At 34.6% G+C, this 20,572-nt stretch overlaps 3 protein-coding genes across 5 annotated transcripts; 1 reads left to right on the top strand and 2 right to left on the bottom strand.

The window, feature by feature from the left end:
- Positions 1–85: 85 nt before the first annotated feature.
- On the top strand, positions 86–4,994 carry LOC102609915 (uncharacterized). Of its 2 annotated transcripts, none has more exons than XM_015526942.3 (8): positions 86–403; positions 1,146–1,213; positions 1,907–2,292; positions 2,386–2,462; positions 2,639–2,675; positions 3,516–3,729; positions 3,860–4,322; positions 4,433–4,994. In XM_015526942.3, the coding sequence occupies exons 3-8, from the start codon at positions 1,947–1,949 to the stop codon at positions 4,580–4,582; spliced, it is 1,287 nt and encodes a 428-aa protein (XP_015382428.1). In that variant the 5' UTR covers positions 86–403; positions 1,146–1,213; positions 1,907–1,946; the 3' UTR covers positions 4,583–4,994. The 2 variants fall into 2 exon arrangements, with proteins under 2 accessions (XP_015382428.1, XP_006467640.1); XM_006467577.4 differs by having other exon boundaries at positions 1,904–2,292.
- Positions 4,995–8,978: 3,984 nt separating this feature from the next.
- Positions 8,979–12,295, bottom strand: LOC102610214 (uncharacterized). Of its 2 annotated transcripts, none has more exons than XM_006467579.4 (4): positions 12,108–12,295; positions 10,490–11,536; positions 9,467–10,384; positions 8,979–9,383 (listed from the first exon to the last, which is right to left on the bottom strand). In XM_006467579.4, exons 2-4 carry the CDS (start codon positions 11,498–11,500, stop codon positions 9,339–9,341), a joined length of 1,974 nt encoding a protein of 657 aa, XP_006467642.1. In that variant the 5' UTR covers positions 11,501–11,536; positions 12,108–12,295; the 3' UTR covers positions 8,979–9,338. The 2 variants fall into 2 exon arrangements, with proteins under 2 accessions (XP_006467642.1, XP_006467641.1); XM_006467578.4 differs by having other exon boundaries at positions 12,033–12,294.
- Positions 12,296–15,889: 3,594 nt separating this feature from the next.
- Positions 15,890–18,098, bottom strand: LOC102610734 (low-temperature-induced cysteine proteinase-like). The gene is made up of 5 exons (XM_006467580.4): positions 17,584–18,098; positions 17,231–17,463; positions 17,014–17,151; positions 16,435–16,926; positions 15,890–16,330 (listed from the first exon to the last, which is right to left on the bottom strand). The coding sequence occupies exons 1-5, from the start codon at positions 18,035–18,037 to the stop codon at positions 16,190–16,192; spliced, it is 1,458 nt and encodes a 485-aa protein (XP_006467643.1). The 5' UTR covers positions 18,038–18,098; the 3' UTR covers positions 15,890–16,189.
- Positions 18,099–20,572: the final 2,474 nt, after the last annotated feature.

Raw genomic sequence — 20,572 nt, 5'->3', positions numbered from 1 at the left:
AGTGTGTGTGTATCTCTCCCTATATATACATATATATATATATATAAATTTCAATAAACATATATATTAATTTTAAGAGCTCAAGTGGTTGCGTCAGAAACTTGGTTGATTTTTATAACCCATGAAAGTCTTCAGAATATCTTGAATTTTGATGACTTCAATTCCACGATTCAATGAAACAAAACATCCCCGAAACCCAAGACAAAAACATTACCTGCTACTTCTCCTTGATCCTTTCTTTTTCTCTCTTTCCTCTCATTTGTTTTAAAGCATATTTTTCCGATATATATCTCCACTGTAGCGGGCATCAAGGGATATGGTTTTGCGACACGTTTGAATCCAGCAGAGATATAGTTTGTTTGATCAGCAGCTCGGAGAGTGGAAGATTTTTTTATCATCAATGGTTTGTATAAGAGGAAAGCAAAAACCTAAATTCTTTTCTCTCGCTCGATCTCTTTCTTTCTTGTGAAATTTTTTTGCAGTGTTTTGTGGGTTTTAATGCTAAACTTAGACTCAAGATCTTGTGCTAGTTTCTAATAAGATGAAGTTTATCTCATTCGAATTGCCATTAACTTCTGAAAGTCAGCTTCATACTATTTTTGTGACCGTCAAAAATCAAGAAATTAAATTAAATTATATCTACAATCCAAATTATTTGTTTGATAATCAACAGCTATTTCCGTATGTTATGTATGTAAAACTACAATTATGCATTCAAGACACTAGTTGTTATTCTCATAATCTCTAATGGATTCCTGAAAATGAAAAAGATAGTATGAACATTGGTTTCAGCAGTTAAAAGCAATCCAAGAATCACAATTTCTGTAAATTCCATTGCATATATATAACTATGTAAAAGTAATACTACGTTGCTAGATTCGTATATATGATTTTTTGTGGAAAATAATTTATGTAAGAATTTTGATGTGTCTCAAGCTTTATTGATGTTTTATTCTGTTCTAAACTGACACTCCCAAATATATATATATAGGTCAAATGAAGCTGATCAATTCCACATATATTATGCAATAGATTGATGAAAATACTCATCTTGTCACTAGCTAGCAAATGTGTGATGATTTTTTGTTTAATAATTTAAATTATTGACGTGCTTTTGAATCTTGTAACTCCAACGAATATCGCAGAACAACTACAGACTGAGTGTAAACGGAGTGGTTGGATCAAATCTGTCCCACAATAATTGAATAAACATGTAAGTTTTGGCTTGATCTTACTCTAGTTAAATTTTATTGTGTTCCATCTCTGTGTTCTTTTTCCTTGAAAGAGTTAAGCATTGAGATTGAGTTCGATCGTGCGAGCTTTTCTTGTTTGTTTCTCTTTTCAGTATTAATGAACAAAGATTTGGTGACTTACATTCATTAATTCTAACAAGTATGCAAAGGCAAAATACAATTCCTCTGAACAAATTTCTCTAATTTGAGACAGCTTCCATTCAGATATTGCTGGGTTTGATATGTTATTACATAAGAAGTTTCATAAATCAATGCTGTGCAAGTCTAAGTTTTTGAGTTTTCAATGGTTAGGTATGATCTAAATTGCTAATTAATTAATAATTATCATCAGGGTTAAGTTTTCAGTTCTTGGGTAAGTTCTTCTTACTTTAAGTCAAACATATAGAAGTTCATATACCTAACTCATATTTAAAAGTTAATCCAAGAGTCGAAGATTGTCTCAAACTTATATTACTAGACTAACAATTATTCTTAACCCACGTGGGATAATATACTCAACACAACACTTGGAGCCATGGTCATATTGCATGCATCAAAAGAGTAATTTCATCACGCTATGAAATCAATTAAATTTGTGCCATATTTTCTCTCTCCAAATTTCCTAGTGCAATTTCACATAATTATATGATTTTCCCAATTATATATATTAGCAGATCGATCTAGGTAATTGTAGAAGAATTTGACCTCAAGGAAATGAGAACAGACATAGAGATACAATGCCGTCAAGAAAAGAGCGACAGAAGTGAAGAGCAAGCTGAGAACACATCAGTAGTATCCCCCCAAAAATGGTCGTGCTTTGATTTGAATTTGAATGAAGAAGCCAGCTGCAGCGAAGAGGATGATGTTCTTGCCAAAGCTGCTGAAGATGATGACAAAAGAACAGATCATTTAGAGGGGAGTACTTCCTGTAGTACTAATAATAACGAAAGAAGGTCAACGGTGAGACAATATGTTCGGTCAAAAATGCCACGGCTCCGTTGGACTCCTGATCTCCATCTCTCTTTTGTGCATGCTGTTGAACGCCTTGGTGGACAAGAGAGTATGCATGCTTAATTAACTTCACAATTTCAATTCATGATCAAGCATGTGTCTAATTTTGTCTTAATTGATCTCTTTAAATTAATTGTTGCAGAAGCAACTCCTAAACTGGTGCTTCAGTTGATGAATGTCCGAGGACTTAGCATTGCCCACGTTAAGAGTCACTTGCAGGTACTGGAAAATTATATATATACACACACACACACACCTATATATATATATATTCCCAGACTTTGATTCCGGAAAATTTGCAAAATCAATTATTATATAGGGTTTCATGATTTTCTTTGTCAGTATTTTTCGTTTTCCTAACTCATTTTATTTGTGACATGTGCATTATGCATCAGATGTACCGAAGTAAGAAGCTTGATGAAGCTGGACAAGGTGAAATTTGCTTCTCTCCTCAATAGAATAGAATAATCTACTCTCTCCTATTTGATGAAACAATTATAACCGGAATCTATGTGTTAAAAAAAAAAAAAAAATCTAGACTTCTCACTCAAAATATTTTATATGTTTGACAAGGGGTCATGAGCCCATTGGCAACCCATGGACTTATGGTTCCTTGAGTGCAGGGTTCGAGTCCCAACAATGCTGCGGCTTGATTCCCTCTAATAAAATTGGATAGAAATCTACTTATCTCCCTATCATTTAGGGTATATTAGATATCCCTCTAGTGTTAAATGATAGTCAAACTTCGGACTATGCCATAGTAGAATTATCAAAAAGAGTCCTTATTAATTTCTGATTGTAAATATTAGTAGAGTTCTTATTATAATATCAATATATAAAAATAAAAAATTATATGGTTTAGACTTCTCATCAAAGTAATTTTATGGATATAAATTGAATAAAATTTAATTGTTTCTACCTAGACCTAACTAAATAGGTCTGTAAAAGCATGCAAGAAGAGGTGATGATATAATTGTTTTAGGTTATTATTCTGATTAAGTGGTGCTAGTCACAATATCCAGTAAAAGCTCAATCACTATTATGTATATATTTTTCTGAAAAAAAGTTGAAACTATATAATAGTAGTTTATATGAACCAAAAATATTTATCATATTTCATTTCTTTTTTCATTATCCCATTAAGTAGAAATAGTAGGGGATAAATTACAGATTTCCTTAATTAATAATTAAAAAAAGCTTCGTAGAATTAGAATTGATTAACTGTATGAGTAAAAATAACCCCAAATATTAATTTGGATTTGTGTTTTGTAGTACTAAGTCATGCATATAGATCGATCCATGGAAGAGATCACATTCGAGGCATTTATCACCAGCCGGTTATAACCAGTCCTCATCACCACTTCAGATTGGAGAACGGTGGAATTGTTCTTGCCAGCAATAATTTTCATGAAAATAGCATCACTCGCAATATTTTGCAGTCTCCTATCTCGCAACGGCCATTAGATTTCAAATCCACATTTTCAAGGTAACGTACAAGCATATTTCACCATAAACAAGTTAATAATAATTAATATAATAACACACACTCACTCTCACACATATAGATAGTGACATCTGACGATCATGTTTATCTTTCTGCAACTTAATTATTGAAGGAAATGTGATGACATTGACATGATAAGGCCAACGAGTTCTCTAGTAGGCAAAGATGATCATGGACAAGATAATGTATTGTTGAAATCATCAACTGCCATCCATTTACAAGGTAAGGCTCACTCTTCCAATATTAATGTTCATGCAAATGCAATGGGGATGGGGCCAATGAGACCCACCCGGTTTCTTGAGGAAAAGAGGTGGCCTCCTTTTGAAATGATCAACATCGGTCGATGGAAGGCTGCTGCTAACAACAATAGATATAATAATCTTAAGAATGACAAGATCACCACCAGATGCTTTCAACCTCAAGCTGCACATCAACCTACTCCCCTTGGGGAACGGGAACCCTACACCTACGGTACAAGGCCTGTTGGAACCCACACTATGATTACGCAATTTCTATCGAACTCCCATGATTCTGCAGCCAAATTCAATAGCTTTGAACATCCATTTCGGCTTGAGGTAAAATTTTAATTGCCAATCCGGACTGATAGTTATTCTGAAATTAAATTAATTATGCATTTAATCTGGAAAATTAGTAATTGCTAGCTGCTTTAACTTTATTTATGCAGTTAAATCGAGATGAAATGTTGATCAAGGAAAAGGAGTGGTTGCCGGATTTACAACTGAGACTGATGAGCCAAAGAGTTGGAATTGATGACGCCAAGTCTCATTGTAACCCTCGAGAAATTAGCACTAAACTCAAGCTTTCACTATCTTAGCGCAAGGCAAAAATTACAGCATATATATATAGAGAGAGAGAGAGAGAGAGAGAGAGAGAGAGAGGGGAGACAGAGACTCAAGAGAGAGAGTGAGTGACGTTATAATTAATTCATTAAGATTCTCCAAACTAAAACCTAGAATACACAAATATAGATTTGCATCGAGGCCATAAAGCTGAGTAGCTTAAAGATCTGACTTTACTGTAAGAATAAAAGACTTGTAGCTAGCCCATTGGAGTGAGATCTTCTTAGTACTTATCTCCGACTCACCACAAGTTTTTGTTTATGTCTGTTAATTTTTGACGTAGTCAGTTTTTGCATGATAATGAACCCTAGAAAGGTTTGTGATTGAATCGTTTCCTAGATGTATGCTTGTTAAATTATTTCGACATCCATAGTGCATTTAATCATATTAATTTAAGGAAATTTTATTCGAAAGTGGACCTATTTTGTAACTTTGAGTCATTGATTTTATGTTGTCTAATAATAGATAAATAATTGACATTATTAAATCTTACTTTTGATGTCATTAGATATTATCATTAAATAATAATAGATAAATCATTATTTTGTCGATACTCCCCCTTAGGCACTTTATTTAGAATATTTTCTATATATCTAGGACATTCTTATAAAAAAACAAATCTAGGCCATTTTTAAATATCACGTCCTACAACATGTTATTTACATTTGTTTTTAGACACTTTACTTAGAATTCTAAGTACTTGAGTTAATTTTAAGTACCTAAGTCATTCTTGTAGAGAATGAATCTAAATCATTTTATGTTCAAAGATTTTATTGAGCTTATTTTTTTTCATAGGCCGCGGGCCTTTCATAATTTGGTGTAATAACATTGAATTGCTATATTTTATTTACATGTACGCGTGCATTTTCTTAAATGAGAATGGCTGTTGGATAACCAATAGAAATTATATAATTATATGGAAGCATCAACAACAATAATTGAATTTGTGTTTTATTCTAAAGAAAATTATTAATATTCTCTCTGTTAAGGATTTGTAATCCCACTTAAGATCTTGCAAGAAAGAATACCAAACAAACAATAAATACAAAGTTTGATTGGAGAATAAATTTTAGCTTGAGACAGGTTGAAGTTAATGATATATGTTGATCCAATCTATTTTAAACCATGTTCCTACTAGTGGAAGCTCTTGAGGTTTTATGGACAATCAAGACATCTTAAAGAAGATTTTTAGAATGAAGTGTGTTTGACAAGTATCTCTAAATTAGTAGATGGAGATACTAATAGTATCAGCTAGCAATGTACCTCTTTGCATGAGAGATTGTTTTATCTTTTTTTAGCATGCCATGGAAAAGGAGGAGTTACTGCAAGCAACTCCGCAAGATCAGCACACAAGGCATGATTTAACATTTATGAAAGGTGTATGGTGGAAACTTTATGTTAATGGTTAAGGACTCTTCAAGAAGGCAAACATGAGAATGGGTATTTTCAATAAGATGATCGACATGTGCTAAATATGTTTACTTTTGATAATGTAAAATATAATAATTCTTAGTGTAGAGAATTATGACTACTGGATAGAGGACGAGATTTTACCCATGATGACGTGATCTTCATAAGCTTTGTATGAGTGTAGTTTTGGTAAAATAAAGAAGGTGAAGAAAACATGGCTGCGTGGATATATTGTGGATCATGTTTTGTCACCTAACTGAAAAAATTCGTCAAGGTAGATATTGTTAAGGAATATGTTTAAATAAGGACTAATTATTAGAATATTTCTTAATATGTTTTCTTACTCATGAGGATTTCTATTTAAAAGACACATTGCCAATTGACACTATCAGTATCTCCATCTACTAATTTAGAACTACTTATTGAACATGCTCCGTTCTAACAATATTTTTTAAAGTGCCTTGATTGTCCATATAACTCTATGAGTTTCCATCAATGGAAATAAGGTTTACGTTGCCCTTAATTACTTTCCTTTTGTAATGTAGATAAAAAATAAAACCAACTTTCCTTGTGTAATGTAGATAAAAAATAAAACCAATCACACAACACAAAAATTTACGAGGAAAACTCATATAGTAGAGAAGAATTATAGCCACCAAGGACAAGGAGAGAAAAATCCACTGTACGAAAAATTATTACAATCATTCTATTATTTTTTTCACACCCAAAATCCTAATAACATCTAACTCAATCCAAACGCCCATCATTACTTCTAGGTTTTTAAGGGACACCTTCTACCACCTATGGGAGCTGACTTTCACCAAGCAGAAAACTAGTGCTAAGGCCAAAATTTTTTGAAGAGGAGATCAACTATAGAAGTTTGGACTTTTTTGTAGGGGTGGGAGAAGATTTAGTAAGCGACTTAATACTTTTATTTCCATAAAATATATATTTTAGCCCTAGATTTTTAGAGAAATATTTTCCTTAGGGTTCGAGGCTAATGTTTGAGATTTAGTTTTTTGTTGATTGTGCGCCCTTTTTATTTTTAAACACCAATAATTAAATAAGTTTCAATTTTTTCTCTTAATTTTAGATTGGTCAAGATCATGGATGTAATTTCTTTTAAATTAGTATTGTTAAATTTGAGATGGATACTCCTATATTCATTTTTATGTTTTTGCCTTATCTCGTGAGGAGATTTTAGCACTTGATTAACGCAAAGGAAAATTTTGAGGATCATAAGGATTGATGTAATAGGATTTAGGTACGAACAAGTACTATGCTTTGTAAGTGTTATTGATCCGTTGTAAACACACATTATTTTCATGGTAAATTGTTTCTTCTACACATGGACATGATCACATATCGAGGTTTTACCTTAGATCATGAGGATAAAAGGTTTCCTCATAAACATTATGCGTCTTGTGGTTGCTCATTTTATTTATGTTTTTGCAATTTATGTTTATTAATTGTGGCCATCAGTTCGTAAATTGCAATTGGATTGTGCAACTTAATAGAGTTAATTTTCAATATACTATAAATCCATGTGGTTTAATAACATTAAAAATTGACTATATTAAATCAATTTAAAAGTGTGTCCACATGAAAAAATGAGGGACCTACATATATGTATATAAATGAAATCGTTGGGAATTGTTGTGTTGATATTGTTAGGAGTGTTCGAATGATTTCGTGATCAATCTCTTTTTTATTCATTGAATTTGTGGATTAATTGCATGCTTATTTCACATCCATTCTAGAGAGTTTATTAGTCTCTTTGGAAAAATAGAAAAATTTTGGAATGAAGAACAGGAAGAAAAAATCAGAGGAAGAAGAAAAGAAGGGAGAAGGAAGAGGAAAGAGAACTAGAGATGGGGATTTAGTTCAAAGTAGAGCTTCTTAGGTACAAACGCTAAATTACGGATCTTGTGCGGATGGAGTTAAAAGAAAAAAAAGACACGGAATTCCAGATACTAGAGGACAAAAAATAACTCATTAAAATATGTGTTTTCTTGTCTTTTAGCTCCATCAGCACAAAATTCATATTTTAGCAATTCAAAGATGGTAAAAATTGGAGATAAAGGATAAGGTCAATGATAATAGATGATCTATCCGAGATGGACGAAGACAACTTATGTTTATCGTTTTGTAATTTATTTTACCATTTTTGTTATAAAATAAGTAAAACATGTATGAGTTGTTTTGTTTGTAATTTGTTACTGCTAAAGGCACGTTAAAGGCCTGTCATTTTATGTGTTTTATAGTTATAGAAAGGCCTGTCATTTTATGTGTTTTATAGTTATGTTCTATAAAAACACTCGTCGAATAGTTATTTCACTCAAATCCATAAAACAAAAATGAAAACGCCCGTGTAAAATGATACCAAACATCCCCTTGGCGTACGAGTGGGAGTAATAACACACTGTAGTTTCCTTTTAAAACCCATCTTTAATCAAGACCTACTTTAATTCTTAAAATATCATTTTCTTCCACGAAAAAAACTCATATCTAAGAAAAATAATAAAAATTTGTGCTTGTGTATATTGTAAATAAGTATAATCATATTGATTAGTGCATGCAATGCGTTTGTGAGGAAACGAGAAAAATATGAAAAGCATTAGCGTGATTGAATGTGTAAACTGTGAAGAGTTATTAGGAACGGAAACTTAGAGAGAAAATGTGAGAGTTTTAGGAGAAGGGTTCTATGAAGATTGTGAAGGGGGGCTAATTCCCATTCTTCGTTTAGATAGCTCGAGCCGGCCCACTACAGCAGTTTTAGCCCACAAACCTTTTCTGCATCAGTATGTAACTCCGTATAAACAATATTTAAAAAAAAAAAAAAAAAAACGAGCAACAATCTACATGATCAACAAGACTACTACGGTTCAAAACTGCTCAAATGCAGCTCAAGCAAATTCAAGTCCTCTTTTCAGTAACCCTTTGGCACCAAATATATGCTACTATCAAGCAAGCTGCACTGCTGAATCTCTCCATTCAATTCCAAACAGGCCGGTGAATAATGACTTTCATTGCAATACAGATATCTTAAAAGCCCAATACATGAGAATCAATCTTCCAAATACTTACAGTCATTGGAAGAAAATGAATTTGACCGGACATATCTACTGCCTCAACACAAAGTAATGTAAAAGAAACACAAATAGCAACTTACAAGCTCATACAATAACAAGAACCAAGCATCCCATACTACATTAGCCTACTTGTTCATCGGGGAAGAATCAATTGGAGGATTATCTTCCAGGGACAAAAATAGGGCTGGAAGATTTTTAAGTACCCATGACCATTTCGTGATGGGGGCTCTCACATTTTTAGTTTGGATTGCTGAGAAAAGTGAGACGTTAATTCCTGCAAAACGGATAGAAGGGTTAGCTCTTCTTGTTTTCCATCACTAAACCGTCTATTACAAAACAAAATTTGAGGTAGATTACCTCTGAGTAACGTATGTGATCATGGTGAGCATAAGAAGTTTTTACAATGGTTTCCCACTTGGTAGTAGTCAAGGGTGTTTTAGGATCCTGCTTTTTAGGATTAAATCGGGTGCCAACATTTGGATTTGAAAAAGAGTTTCGTGAGGAAACTGAAGGCAAGGTACGCCAAAGCCAGGACTCAGTAGGTTTTTTTGGTAATGGTAGGGGGAGAAGAGACTGTTCAGACCCACTGTTAATACATCCAAGATCGTCTGCTTCAGACTTATGCTGACAGCTGCTATTTAGAGTTTCATCAGCAGTAACATTTGTACATACCAAAGACTTACATTCCGGATTAAGTTCTCCATCTAGTCCCAAGCATTGCTCCATATCTCCTTGACCTGCAGGGTGCATTATCTTCTCAAAGGAAGAAGATCGGCTGGCTTCAATGGACGCTGATACTTTAGTTTCTGATCTACTCTCATCTTTCACTGTATCCACACTTGCAGTGCGTTCTATCCCTTCACTTTTCATCTGTCCCATGGTATCTGATATTTTGGAAAAATTTACAGTATCTACATACAGTGTTTTTTCAACTGCAGGGCTCAATGAGCCAAACCTTTTTTTAAAGCTATGATGAGGAAATAATTCCTGAGACTTGCTACCAGCTCTGTTATAAGGATTCAACTTATTGGCTCTCACATTTTCAGCTTCTTTGGGCACACCAAGAAACCCTCCTCCACGGAATGGAGACTGAGGCCTTTCATTACGATAGGGAGAAATGCCACGCCTGTAAGGAGATGACCTGCCTGCCATCTGCTGGTCACTTAAGCAAGCAAACCGATTAGAGCCACAGGTCATCTTATTTTCAATCCCCAGCAGCTTTGGTGACTGAACTCCACTCTCTGCTTGATGCTTATAAACAGCATCCCGGACATGCTGAGAATATATAAGAATAACCATGTAAGGCAATCAGAAGCAATCTTCATTACTAGTAGCAAGAACATTGTATGTTAATTAAAGGAAAAGAGAGTTCTGTGGCACCTTTTTCACTGTTTGGTTACGAGATTCAGTATAAGCAGCTTTGCCCAAGTTTCTGACATCAGAGCTGGAAGAGACTGAAGAGTGGGTTCTAGCTTTCAACCCTGGCATTGGATTTAAGAGGCACAAAGACTTATTAAGGCATAACCGAGGAAGCAGCCCACAAGCTTTTCCGGATAAATTGTCAGAATCGTCATACTCATCGACTTCATCTTCAGTTTCTTCTTCTTCTTCTTCTTCTTCTTCTTCTTCTACATCCTCCCCATAATGAGGTATGAAAATAGATTTATTAACAAGAGGTCTCCGATCTTCACTAACCACCTTAATAACCTGTCTTGGTTGCTCAATTGTGACAGGTTGCTTCCTTGAAGCATACTGAGGTGGCTCCAAAGCCATTGCCTTAGCTGCAGGCAAGAAACGCCTCATCATAAAATCTCGAGTTTGGGGATCCGTAGAGAATGTTCCCGACCGCTTCACCACCTGCCCATCAGATCCGCTCAGACCACTAAGACTACAATTTATGGAATATGAATCGGTTGAGGACAGTGTGTCGAGTGCATCAGAATAAACATCATCGTCATTATCTGTATCTAATTGCTGTTTCCAGTCATTTGCCTCATTTGGGGAGTCCAATGTGCACATATTCTCATTCAAAGAACGCGACTCAACTCGTGGAGAATCATCAAATTCCTTTGCCAAGGGATATTTAATAATATCCAAAGCTTTCAGTGGTGGGAGCCTTGGAGTAACGGGAGCGTCCTCGGAGTGTTGAAGCTCAGGTCCACCATCCTTGGGTCTTCCAGGGATCTGCTCCCACATAAATGGAACAGCAGCAGGTTCTGTGACTTGTTCCAAATTCAGGTCTGTTCTATAAAATGGAATACTATATCGTCTGCTGGATGCAGAACTCTCAACCATCTTCCCATTCTCTCCGTCTGAAGATGCCACCGCTGTTGTAGAGTATCGCCTCACAGATAGAAGAGGTGCATTGAAATTTAATTTCCTCTCGTCCATATCGTTCAACAACAGAGCAAATTCTCCGCACAGCCTCTATTCAAAGTCCACGAAATGAAAAATTTTCATATTCTCAACAACTTATCAATCCAAACTGGAAATACAGTACATCAGCCAGAAATGACATTAAAGCAATTAAAGAGCAAACAACCAAAAAAAAAAAAAAAGCAAGCAATTGTATAACAACTTGTACGGCAACATAATAACAACTGTTTCCAAATTCTTGGTTGCTCTTGCTCATGATTGGGGGGGGGGGGGGGGGGGAGGGGGAATCTGACAGCGGATTAACAGAATCAAGCATTGTCGGTTGCTATGGAAAATATTTTAACACACTAGATATTTTAAATTAGATCAAAATATAGATCCAAAATTAATTATGTAACAAAATTTCAATAATAATGAAATCGGAATTAAATTATTAAAAAGAGAAAGTAGAAATGGAAGTGAATACAATGTGCAGTGCAATTACAAATCCATTAAATGAAGCATCCGATAGATTAAAAAAGTGGCATTGCCAAGAAGAAGGACTTACCGAGAAAAGAACATGGACGACAGGTTTCTTGAAACGATCAGTGGTTTAAAGAAAAGAAGAGAAGAGGAGTTATACCTGTGAGCGTGAGCGGGAGCGATTGTCGCTGCTGCTAAAGTTTAGGGAATGAGTGAAACTAAAGAAAAGTCAAAAAAGGATAGGAAGAGAGAGAGAGAGCGCTTTGTATTAGTAGTATACTCTTGACTGAATGAATGGAAGGGAAGAGGAGTCAAGAGAGTAGAGTAAGTGTTACTGTGTGAGTGTGAAAGTGCGAGTGCGACGGGCCTACTACCGTGACTAATGAAGAGTAGAGCGTAGACGAAGAAACGTACCACGACCGTTCCTTTTCCCCAGTTTCAGTTGCGGTTTTCACGCGCCAAGAATTTACCTGTCTTGTCTGCTCTTGCCCCTTCAGTGTTCATCTTGAAATCTTCGCTTCAGATTACGTTTTTGCCCCTTAACTAAATTCGGCAACCAACCAACGAATTCTTTTTCGTTGTCGCACGTGACTTTGTAGTACAATATTCTTGAAATTATCCCTGCTTGTTGTTACAGGCCCGGGCCGCGCAAATTTTGAGCCGAGGAAGCTTATACTGGCCTGGCTTGATTCTAAAAATATTCCATGTCTAGTACTTTTCTTGACCGTAAATGTTTAGAATTTTTATAGAGCGTGGTAGAATGTAAACTCTCTAACAACTTGTATTTATAAGTCTCGGGATCTTGCTAGAAATGAGAATTCTCTAAATCGGAAGACTTTACAATTTGGTGAAGTTAGGCAAACCTCTTTTATAAATTTAGAGCTTGACACTTAGTATTTTATTCAAGCAACTCAATGTAATTCCGAGCAAGCTCTCAAGCATTGTAAGGCTACTCTCTTGTGAATAAAATTACTCTCTTCACTTCAATTGCTTCTTAGTTATTATTTCTCTCTAACTCTTTGTTCAAGTTTAGCTAATAAGAAGCTCAAGGTCTACTTAAGCAACTTTCGAGTGAGATTGTCTAAGTGTCGCATGGATATATTATTCAAAATACTCATCCCATGAATTATGCTTATTTATCCATGCTAATTTAACATAATGTCTCTTATGTAATCAATTGTATTAAACAAATTTATGGTGTATTTGGGATTGAGGTTGGGTAGCTGTAGCTTAAAAGCTACCGCACTAAAGTATTTGGTAAACACTAGTTGCTGTAACTTGGCAGCTATGTTGATATAATTTTTCAATATAATAATTTTATCAAAATTATTATTTAAAATTTACATTTATTATATATTACTAACTTTTATTTCATAATTATAATTTTTTTCACAACAGCTGTACCTTAAAAGTTACAACACCTCAATCACAAACACACCCTTAATTAGTTGTAATTTACAAACTACATGTGAGCTTAATTATTCTAGTAAACTATGTCAAGAGTTTTGATACAAAGTAATACGCATGTACGGTAAGACTTAATTTAGAGCCTAGGAAAATTTGAATTTAAAGAATTAAGAACGCTTTTGCCATAATGATGGTAATAATTGAACATGCCGCGGCAGAAATGGGGAGGAGTGGTCACGGGCTTACAGATGAGGAAATTCGATTTGACTTGATGGTTGTTAAGCCAAGTGTCCTTAATTCGGCAGGTGGTTAGATTGGGCCATCCACGACCAAATCCCCCCCCCCCCCCCCCCCCTCCCTTCTTTTTCTTTTTCTTTTTTCAAATCATGATGTAGGCAACCAGTAATTTTCTACCATGATATTGATATTGTTGTATAAATTATCTTAGAGATAATGATTAAACTACTGCTACAATTAAGCAATTCAGATATATTACAATTTATATTTTAAAGTTATGTGTAATATTTGACGTGCATTCGTTGTTGTTTACAAGAATCGCAGCACATGAACCATCGACAATAAGAAGTTACTTTTAAAAAAAAATTAAAAAACTACTAACATCTCATTCATGATAAATTCATTTTGTAATATAGACCCAAAACTCTCAATTTACGAAACTTCAAATTTTATGTTACTCTTTTAAAATTTTTATTATTATTGATTATCTAATTTCGTTTTTGACCCCTTGATTTATGACATATTATGTACAATGTAAAAAATTGAGTTGTCTACAACTGAAGAATTGTGTGCGTAACAGAGATTTTACAGTAGTCAATGGAGAATGGAAAACATTATGATGTAGTCATCCTCGCAAATTTATTCTGTATCTTAAAATTATAACCATATAAATGGAATATTATTTGCTCTTATCACTGTTTCAATGCACCCAATCGCATAAAGCAAACGTGGAATGAAATATATTAAGCTACTAAAAAAAAAAAAAGTTATGTGTCTTGAATGCGACAAATTTTTGGCAATCTAATTGAAATCTTACAAATTAAATAAACTAATTGAAAATTTTGTTCCAATTACACCAAACACTTTGAATAAACAAATAGAAATCTTTCGTCCGGCATTTCTTCTTGGTCTAAATCTCCCTTAATTTGCGGGGGGTATCATGTAATTCCAACGTGGCTTCAGATTTTAAGCCCGTAGGTGCGTCGATGAATGGAGATTATCTCTCGTGACTTTGGCATGGTCTGCCATTCTTGTTGTCTCTGTGATACAATTAATTAATTTTAACAAAATTTTTACTTAAACTATATAGCTCAGTCGTACTCTTAATAAGTCTTGATTAGATCACGTAATAAACCTGAAACATAGATGCCAATGGCATTACGTGGAAGCATATTTATATGATAGTGTCTTTTTTATTGGATAGTCGCGCCATTGTTCTACTTTGTAGATTTACTTTTACTAATCAAACATTTGAAATAAAGCTTTATCCTACTTAATAATTGAAGAAAATCTTAGAAGTTGGAACCCTTGTCACCACAATTCATGTATCCAACATATTGTTTAAATATATAAAACTTATTTACTTATTTACTGGCTAAAACATAACTTTTAAGATTTTATAACTGCTTATAACAACAATAAATTATATGATATCTATTCGGTTCATATACTTAGTTTGTATCAACATTTAAATGAGAAATGATAAAATTTAACAACTCATTGTTACTTGAGCTAATAAAATAATTTCATATCATTTGACTATAAATTTAATATATTGGCATATTTTAAAGGAAAAACATGCCTATTCGTAATATCAAAATTCAAACACAAGAACAAGGGAACCGTAAAGAGTGGCCAAGAGCGCAAGAGGGATTAGAGAGTTAGTGGTCCACAAAATGAGTTTTCTTTATCTTTATATAAATAAAAAAGTGCTTGAAATGAAATTGATTTAATTTAATATCATACTTTGTGGACACCCATTTTTTTAAGAGAAGATTTTTGGTGTTTTTAAAATATTATTTCTTATCTATTTAGTATTTACCATGTGTATGTATATCTTTATAATAAGTTGAAACATACACACAACAAGGATTGAATTTTCCTTTCTTAATCATGGGATTTGTAAAATTGAGCAACCATTCTCATCTTCAGTTATAAATAAACTCTCTGTTGTGCAGGCTGCAGACGAACGAATTTCATCTTCTACAGTTCTAGTTCTACAACTTTGTAATGTTAAAAGACTATAGCATTATGGTAGCTTCAATGGTATTTAAAAGCAACGGAAGCTTAAATTTTGATGGAGTGGCTGTCTGGCAAACCAGCAGCATCATCATCATTCATCGCTGATATTGTTGGCAGACAAAAGTTGCCAATGTGCATAATGGTGGAACCAAGATTCGAAAGTGCTATAATGGCTTATATCAGTTTATCAGATCAAGGGTTATAGTGACAAAATTCTTGGATAATTGAAAAGGAATCTTGTTGCAACTAAGAAGACCTTCAAGAAGGTTCCAGCTATTTTCATAAATTGTATCCAAATTATTATATATAAAAAAACTGCATTTAAATTATACAAAGCAAACCGCAGAATAAGTCATTTATTGTGATAAAACCCCATATGACAACGAGGCCTGGATTATGATGCTAAAGTGGCTTCAATTTGAACAACCTTTCAAGCCATGAGATATGGACAAAAATTTTAAGGGCTGTTTCCCAGAAACTATTTAGAAGAAAAAAGCGACATAGCAAGAGTGAAGGCAACCTTCAAAGTTCAAAGTTCACACTCAACGAGACGATAAATGAATGTTGCTCATTTATTTAGCGTATTGCAGCAAATGGGTTCCTCTTCCACTGAAGAGATTGGTGCATCTTCTCTGTTTCCTCAATTTTAGTCCATGGCAACTTATGCTTAGCCAGCATTCGGCTCTTTGCCGCTACTCCCAGGTAATCTCCGTACTTCTGTACAACAAATGTTAACAACTAATATAGTTAAGAAAAATAAACATTAGAAATTCAACTATTTATGCCTTAATCCTGAAATTCATGAAGTAGAATTCGCATACCTTGAGGCAGAGCCCTTCTTCAATATCACAAATAGGATAATCAGCAGGGCAGCAGTCTTGAGTTCCAGCGCAGCAAACAGCATTCTCATAGGGACAGCAGCCATAGATCCAGCAAAAATCCAAGAACCCAAAAATGCAACAACAGGTTTCACCACTTGGACAATAGGAAAAGTCTCCGCATTGACTTGGTGATGGAGATGGAGGTGGTGGTGGTGGCGGTGACGGTAGCGGGGGTGGCTCGGATGGTGGTGAATAGGGAGATGGTGCATAGGATTCTTTGATTGGATAAGAAGCCATAGCATTGATGGCACATTTACCATATTCTAAACTGGTGTCCCTTGTTATGTAAAAGTATCCGTCAATTCCCCAACTTGTTCCCCAAGAATTCTTTACAATCCAATAATCTTCACCATTTTCAGAGCCATAACCAACTATCAAAACCGCATGATCAATGTAATATGGGTCGTTGGAACAGTCACCATTGTAAATTCCCTGATCACATCACATCACAAAATTTTCATGTCACTAAAAAATTTTGAAAATATGTTTGATGAAGAAGTCAAGGCACCTGGAACTTACACTTGTATATAGCTGAAAATCACTTGCAGAGCCAACCATGCCAACGCTAATCGGTTGTTGAACTGCAGCACATAGCAGTGCACTATCGGATGGCTCTACATCTTTATAACCATCAATAGATACAACTTTGGTTTCCTCCTGATCAAAGTAAAACCAGATAAAATTATTATGGTCCTCAAACGTTCATGTATCAAGTTTTATTAGTATTTGGCCAAACCTTGGTGATATTGCAGGTACCATCGACACCGGTGTAAGGATAATCAGATTCTGTGTCGATTCCACCGTTGTTAATAACCCATTCAAATGCATAGTCCATGTAGCCTCCATCACATCCATAGCTTGTGGTATCACAATCCACGAGTTCTTGTTCCGAAAGGCTAATGAGGTCTCCAGTGACCAAGGCATTTATTCCTTCAATGGCTCCAGTCGTAGAGAACGACCAACAACTTCCTGTTAACAAAAATTACACACACAGTCAAGAAACTATAGAATATAACAATTTGTGACTGGTGAAAACGCTAAAAGTACTATTATTTAGTGATCAGGTCAAAAAAGAAGAACAAGACGTACCACAGCTTCCTTGGTCCTTAACAGGAGTAACGATTCCCCTTTTCCTCCAATCCAAGCTCGATGGTGCTTCGCATGATTGTACCGTCTTGTGCAAGTTACTCTTTGCATTACCAATCGCTTTGCCAATAGGCTTTTGAATCTTTTTCAAATAAATTTCTCGAAACTCCTCATTGCTCATATCAGCAAACTTGTTCAACCCAACAACATGCCCACCAGGATTATTTTTCTTTTCAACAACATACTCCAAATTATTCTTAAAATTCCTGAACCTCCTTTCTGCCTCTTCTGTATGCTTGTAAGCCTTGCCATGCTTATCTTTCCATCGTTGAAATAACTCGAATACCCGCTCCTCTGAAACAAACTCATTAAAGTCATGACCAATGATGGAGTGTTCACTAGGGAGGCTAGCAGCCGAAGCCAAAATCAAGAAAAGAATAGCCAGTTGAAATCCCATTTGCTCAAAAGGGTTGCTAAGTCAGTGATTGATCTTCATACTTCCTTCATTGTTTTTGTGTGCTGATGATTTATATGGTTAGGAATTGGTAGCAGCTTCAAGCCTACCAGTCAAACTCAATAAACAATGACGTTTGTATTTCTTGTTCCCACCATTCCATTTTCGATTATACAGAGAAAATTAAAATTAAAATCAAATTTTGTGTTTCATAGAGACAAAAATAACAAATTGAAGTTGACAAAATAATGAGCCTCGCCTGGGTATTTCTGCAGTTGCAGTTACCCATTTGTGAGTTTTTAATTTTCGTAGTATATATAAAAAGACTAATGGGATCGCTATTAATTATTGAAATTTTAATCTTTAAATATTCTAAAGTATTTCTTTCGTTATTCAATGAAAAAAAGTATTTTTCTTTTGTTGGAAATTTATTTATTTCTTGGAGAGAACCTTGTTAGAACCAAATTAGTTTGGTGTTTGGTCTGCTTCTACCATTCAGATAGTTTGACCGTTGAGTAGGGTGAATAGATGCTCAGAGATGAGAACTATAATTATCTAACAGTCAAAGAAAGGCCTCAACCTCAACATCGAGATTTTGAGCCCACGTTCTTCTTAATCCGAAATAATTTTGCTATGCAATTGAGTTGGATCACCAGGAGTTAAACCCAGCAATGTATTCATTGGGAAAAAAAAAAAAAATTCAAAATGCAGTTATAATAATCTCTTTTTTTTTTTTAATTTATTGGCAAATATTTTCATGCACATATAGTCCTAGAGTGGAGCTATTGGCACCCTTTCAAATTTATAAAACACCTTTTACTTGTATTTACTTTTTTAACCATAAAATTATATACACCCCTTCACTCTTATATCATTTCTAATTGTTAATTCATATAATGAGAATATAGTTGTTGGCTGCGGTTGTAGATGTTTTTTTTCAGAAAATCTTATTTCACTAGGTTTATGAGAAAGGTTAGTTGTGGAATAAAAAGGTATTTTTTTAGAGGTGTATTTTAAATTCTTCGTTTATTTCTGTTGGGTGTATTTAGCAAAGGGGTATTTTAAAGGACCTTGAAGGGCTGTCAATAGCCGGGCTCGTAGTGCCATTTTGGAAGACCTCGATCTTGTTTTTCGGTTTGGAAGACCATATTCACTATATTTCTCGTAGACTGGAGCTTTTAAGAAATAAATCGTCATCTTGATTAACAAAATAATCATCACAAAAGACAAAAAACAAAACCAAAATTAATATTAATTGCTGACTAATCATATCAGCAAAAGCGCAGGTGTCCTCTTTGCAAATTTCATGTAAATTAATATCAATTCTCACCAATGATCGTCACGTGCAACTCATCATCAAGCTGATCCAGCCTCTCCGTGCTTCTTTCTGCTGCTAACCCCGAGAATACCATCACCCTTCCCGGGGGCCAGCCCGCAGGTTGCAACTAGCCTGTGGGTTGCCGAAACGGCGCAGTATCACCTGCGGGAGTGGTGCGTCTATGGTTTGAATCCGATGAGACACTCTGCTTCATGTTCATGCATGGTGGGTTTAATTTAATTTAAATTTTTAGTTCTTTTTTTTTTTTAAATGTACGTGCAATAGAAATTTGGCGCGGTATATAGACGACGACGACGACCACCGGAATTAAAAAAAAAAAAAGAAATGAAAAATGTCTGTGGAATATATTGTCGTCATAATTGCTAAAAGATCGATCGATATCCGATAGTGCTAAAGTTAGTTAGAGATTGGGTTTGCGTAGATAGATACTTTTGATCGAAAATTTTGGCTTTTTTCCACATAAAATTAGATAATTTATTGCCTTTTCTTGAAACAGGTGTTTGAACTTCAAGGCATGTATTGTGTATATCATCTTTCTTATCCTTTTTTTTTATCTTTGGATCAGCCGCAGCCTGCCTGTCGTCTATAAAATTTGGAGGCTAATGTTGGCCAATTTGCCATTTGCTTTTAGAAATTAGAATATACCATCCCTCAAATTTTCTCATGCTAACCAACGACCGCTTTTTGCCTCTGCTGCCCAGTTTGCCGGTTGCCACATTCTTTTATATATATATATATATATATAGTATTTCTAAAATATTGTTAAAGGTCATGAGTGATTCGCATACCCATCCTCGGTTAAAGATGAAATATATGATGACAGCTTTTGAAGCGATCTATGTGAGGTTCGGACCAAATTATCCGTGCACAAATTGCTATAAATTGGACGTTCTATGATAAGTACGCATACTATGAGCATGCTCAAATGAATAACAACCACTCAATATTTTTTACTTGAAAATTTGAACTTCATGAATGACAATAGAAAACGTCCCAAAAGTTGGTGGATCTGGCATCATTTATTTATCCAATATATTGTCTTTCCCTTGTCACGCAGACCAATTAGATATTAAATTATGCTATATTTACTTATTGAAATAAAAGTAAAGAGTATAGATTCCTCCTACTCTAGTACTTATTTGCATAATTTAAGGAAAGACTAAAAATTTAATCCCGTGAATCCCACTTATTTTTAGAAT

The sequence above is a fragment of the Citrus sinensis genome, chromosome 2 (assembly GCF_022201045.2).
Source record: "Citrus sinensis cultivar Valencia sweet orange chromosome 2, DVS_A1.0, whole genome shotgun sequence".
In the NCBI taxonomy this organism is placed as follows: Eukaryota; Viridiplantae; Streptophyta; class Magnoliopsida; order Sapindales; family Rutaceae; genus Citrus; species Citrus sinensis.
This window is presented reverse-complemented; position numbering and strand designations above follow the sequence as displayed.

Bases quoted from the DNA above. Each gene is read 5' to 3' on its own strand.
- LOC102610734 (XM_006467580.4), bottom strand. From the start codon at position 18,037: ATGGGATTTCAACTGGCTATTCTTTTCTTGATTTTGGCTTCGGCTGCT. The intron at 17,464-17,583 runs GTACGTCTTGTT...TTTTGTTAACAG, and splicing joins TAAGGACCAAGGAAGCTGTG to GAAGTTGTTGGTCGTTCTCT. The intron at 16,331-16,434 runs GTATGCGAATTC...TTTGTTGTACAG, and splicing joins AAGAAGGGCTCTGCCTCAAG to AAGTACGGAGATTACCTGGG.
- LOC102609915 (XM_015526942.3), top strand. From the start codon at position 1,947: ATGAGAACAGACATAGAGATACAATGCCGTCAAGAAAAGAGCGACAGA. The intron at 2,293-2,385 runs GTATGCATGCTT...TAATTGTTGCAG, and splicing joins ACGCCTTGGTGGACAAGAGA to AAGCAACTCCTAAACTGGTG. The intron at 4,323-4,432 runs GTAAAATTTTAA...TTATTTATGCAG, and splicing joins AACATCCATTTCGGCTTGAG to TTAAATCGAGATGAAATGTT.
- LOC102610214 (XM_006467579.4), bottom strand. From the start codon at position 11,500: ATGGACGAGAGGAAATTAAATTTCAATGCACCTCTTCTATCTGTGAGG. The intron at 10,385-10,489 runs GTGCCACAGAAC...ATATATTCTCAG, and splicing joins GTAACCAAACAGTGAAAAAG to CATGTCCGGGATGCTGTTTA. The intron at 9,384-9,466 runs GTAATCTACCTC...TCCGTTTTGCAG, and splicing joins ATCACATACGTTACTCAGAG to GAATTAACGTCTCACTTTTC.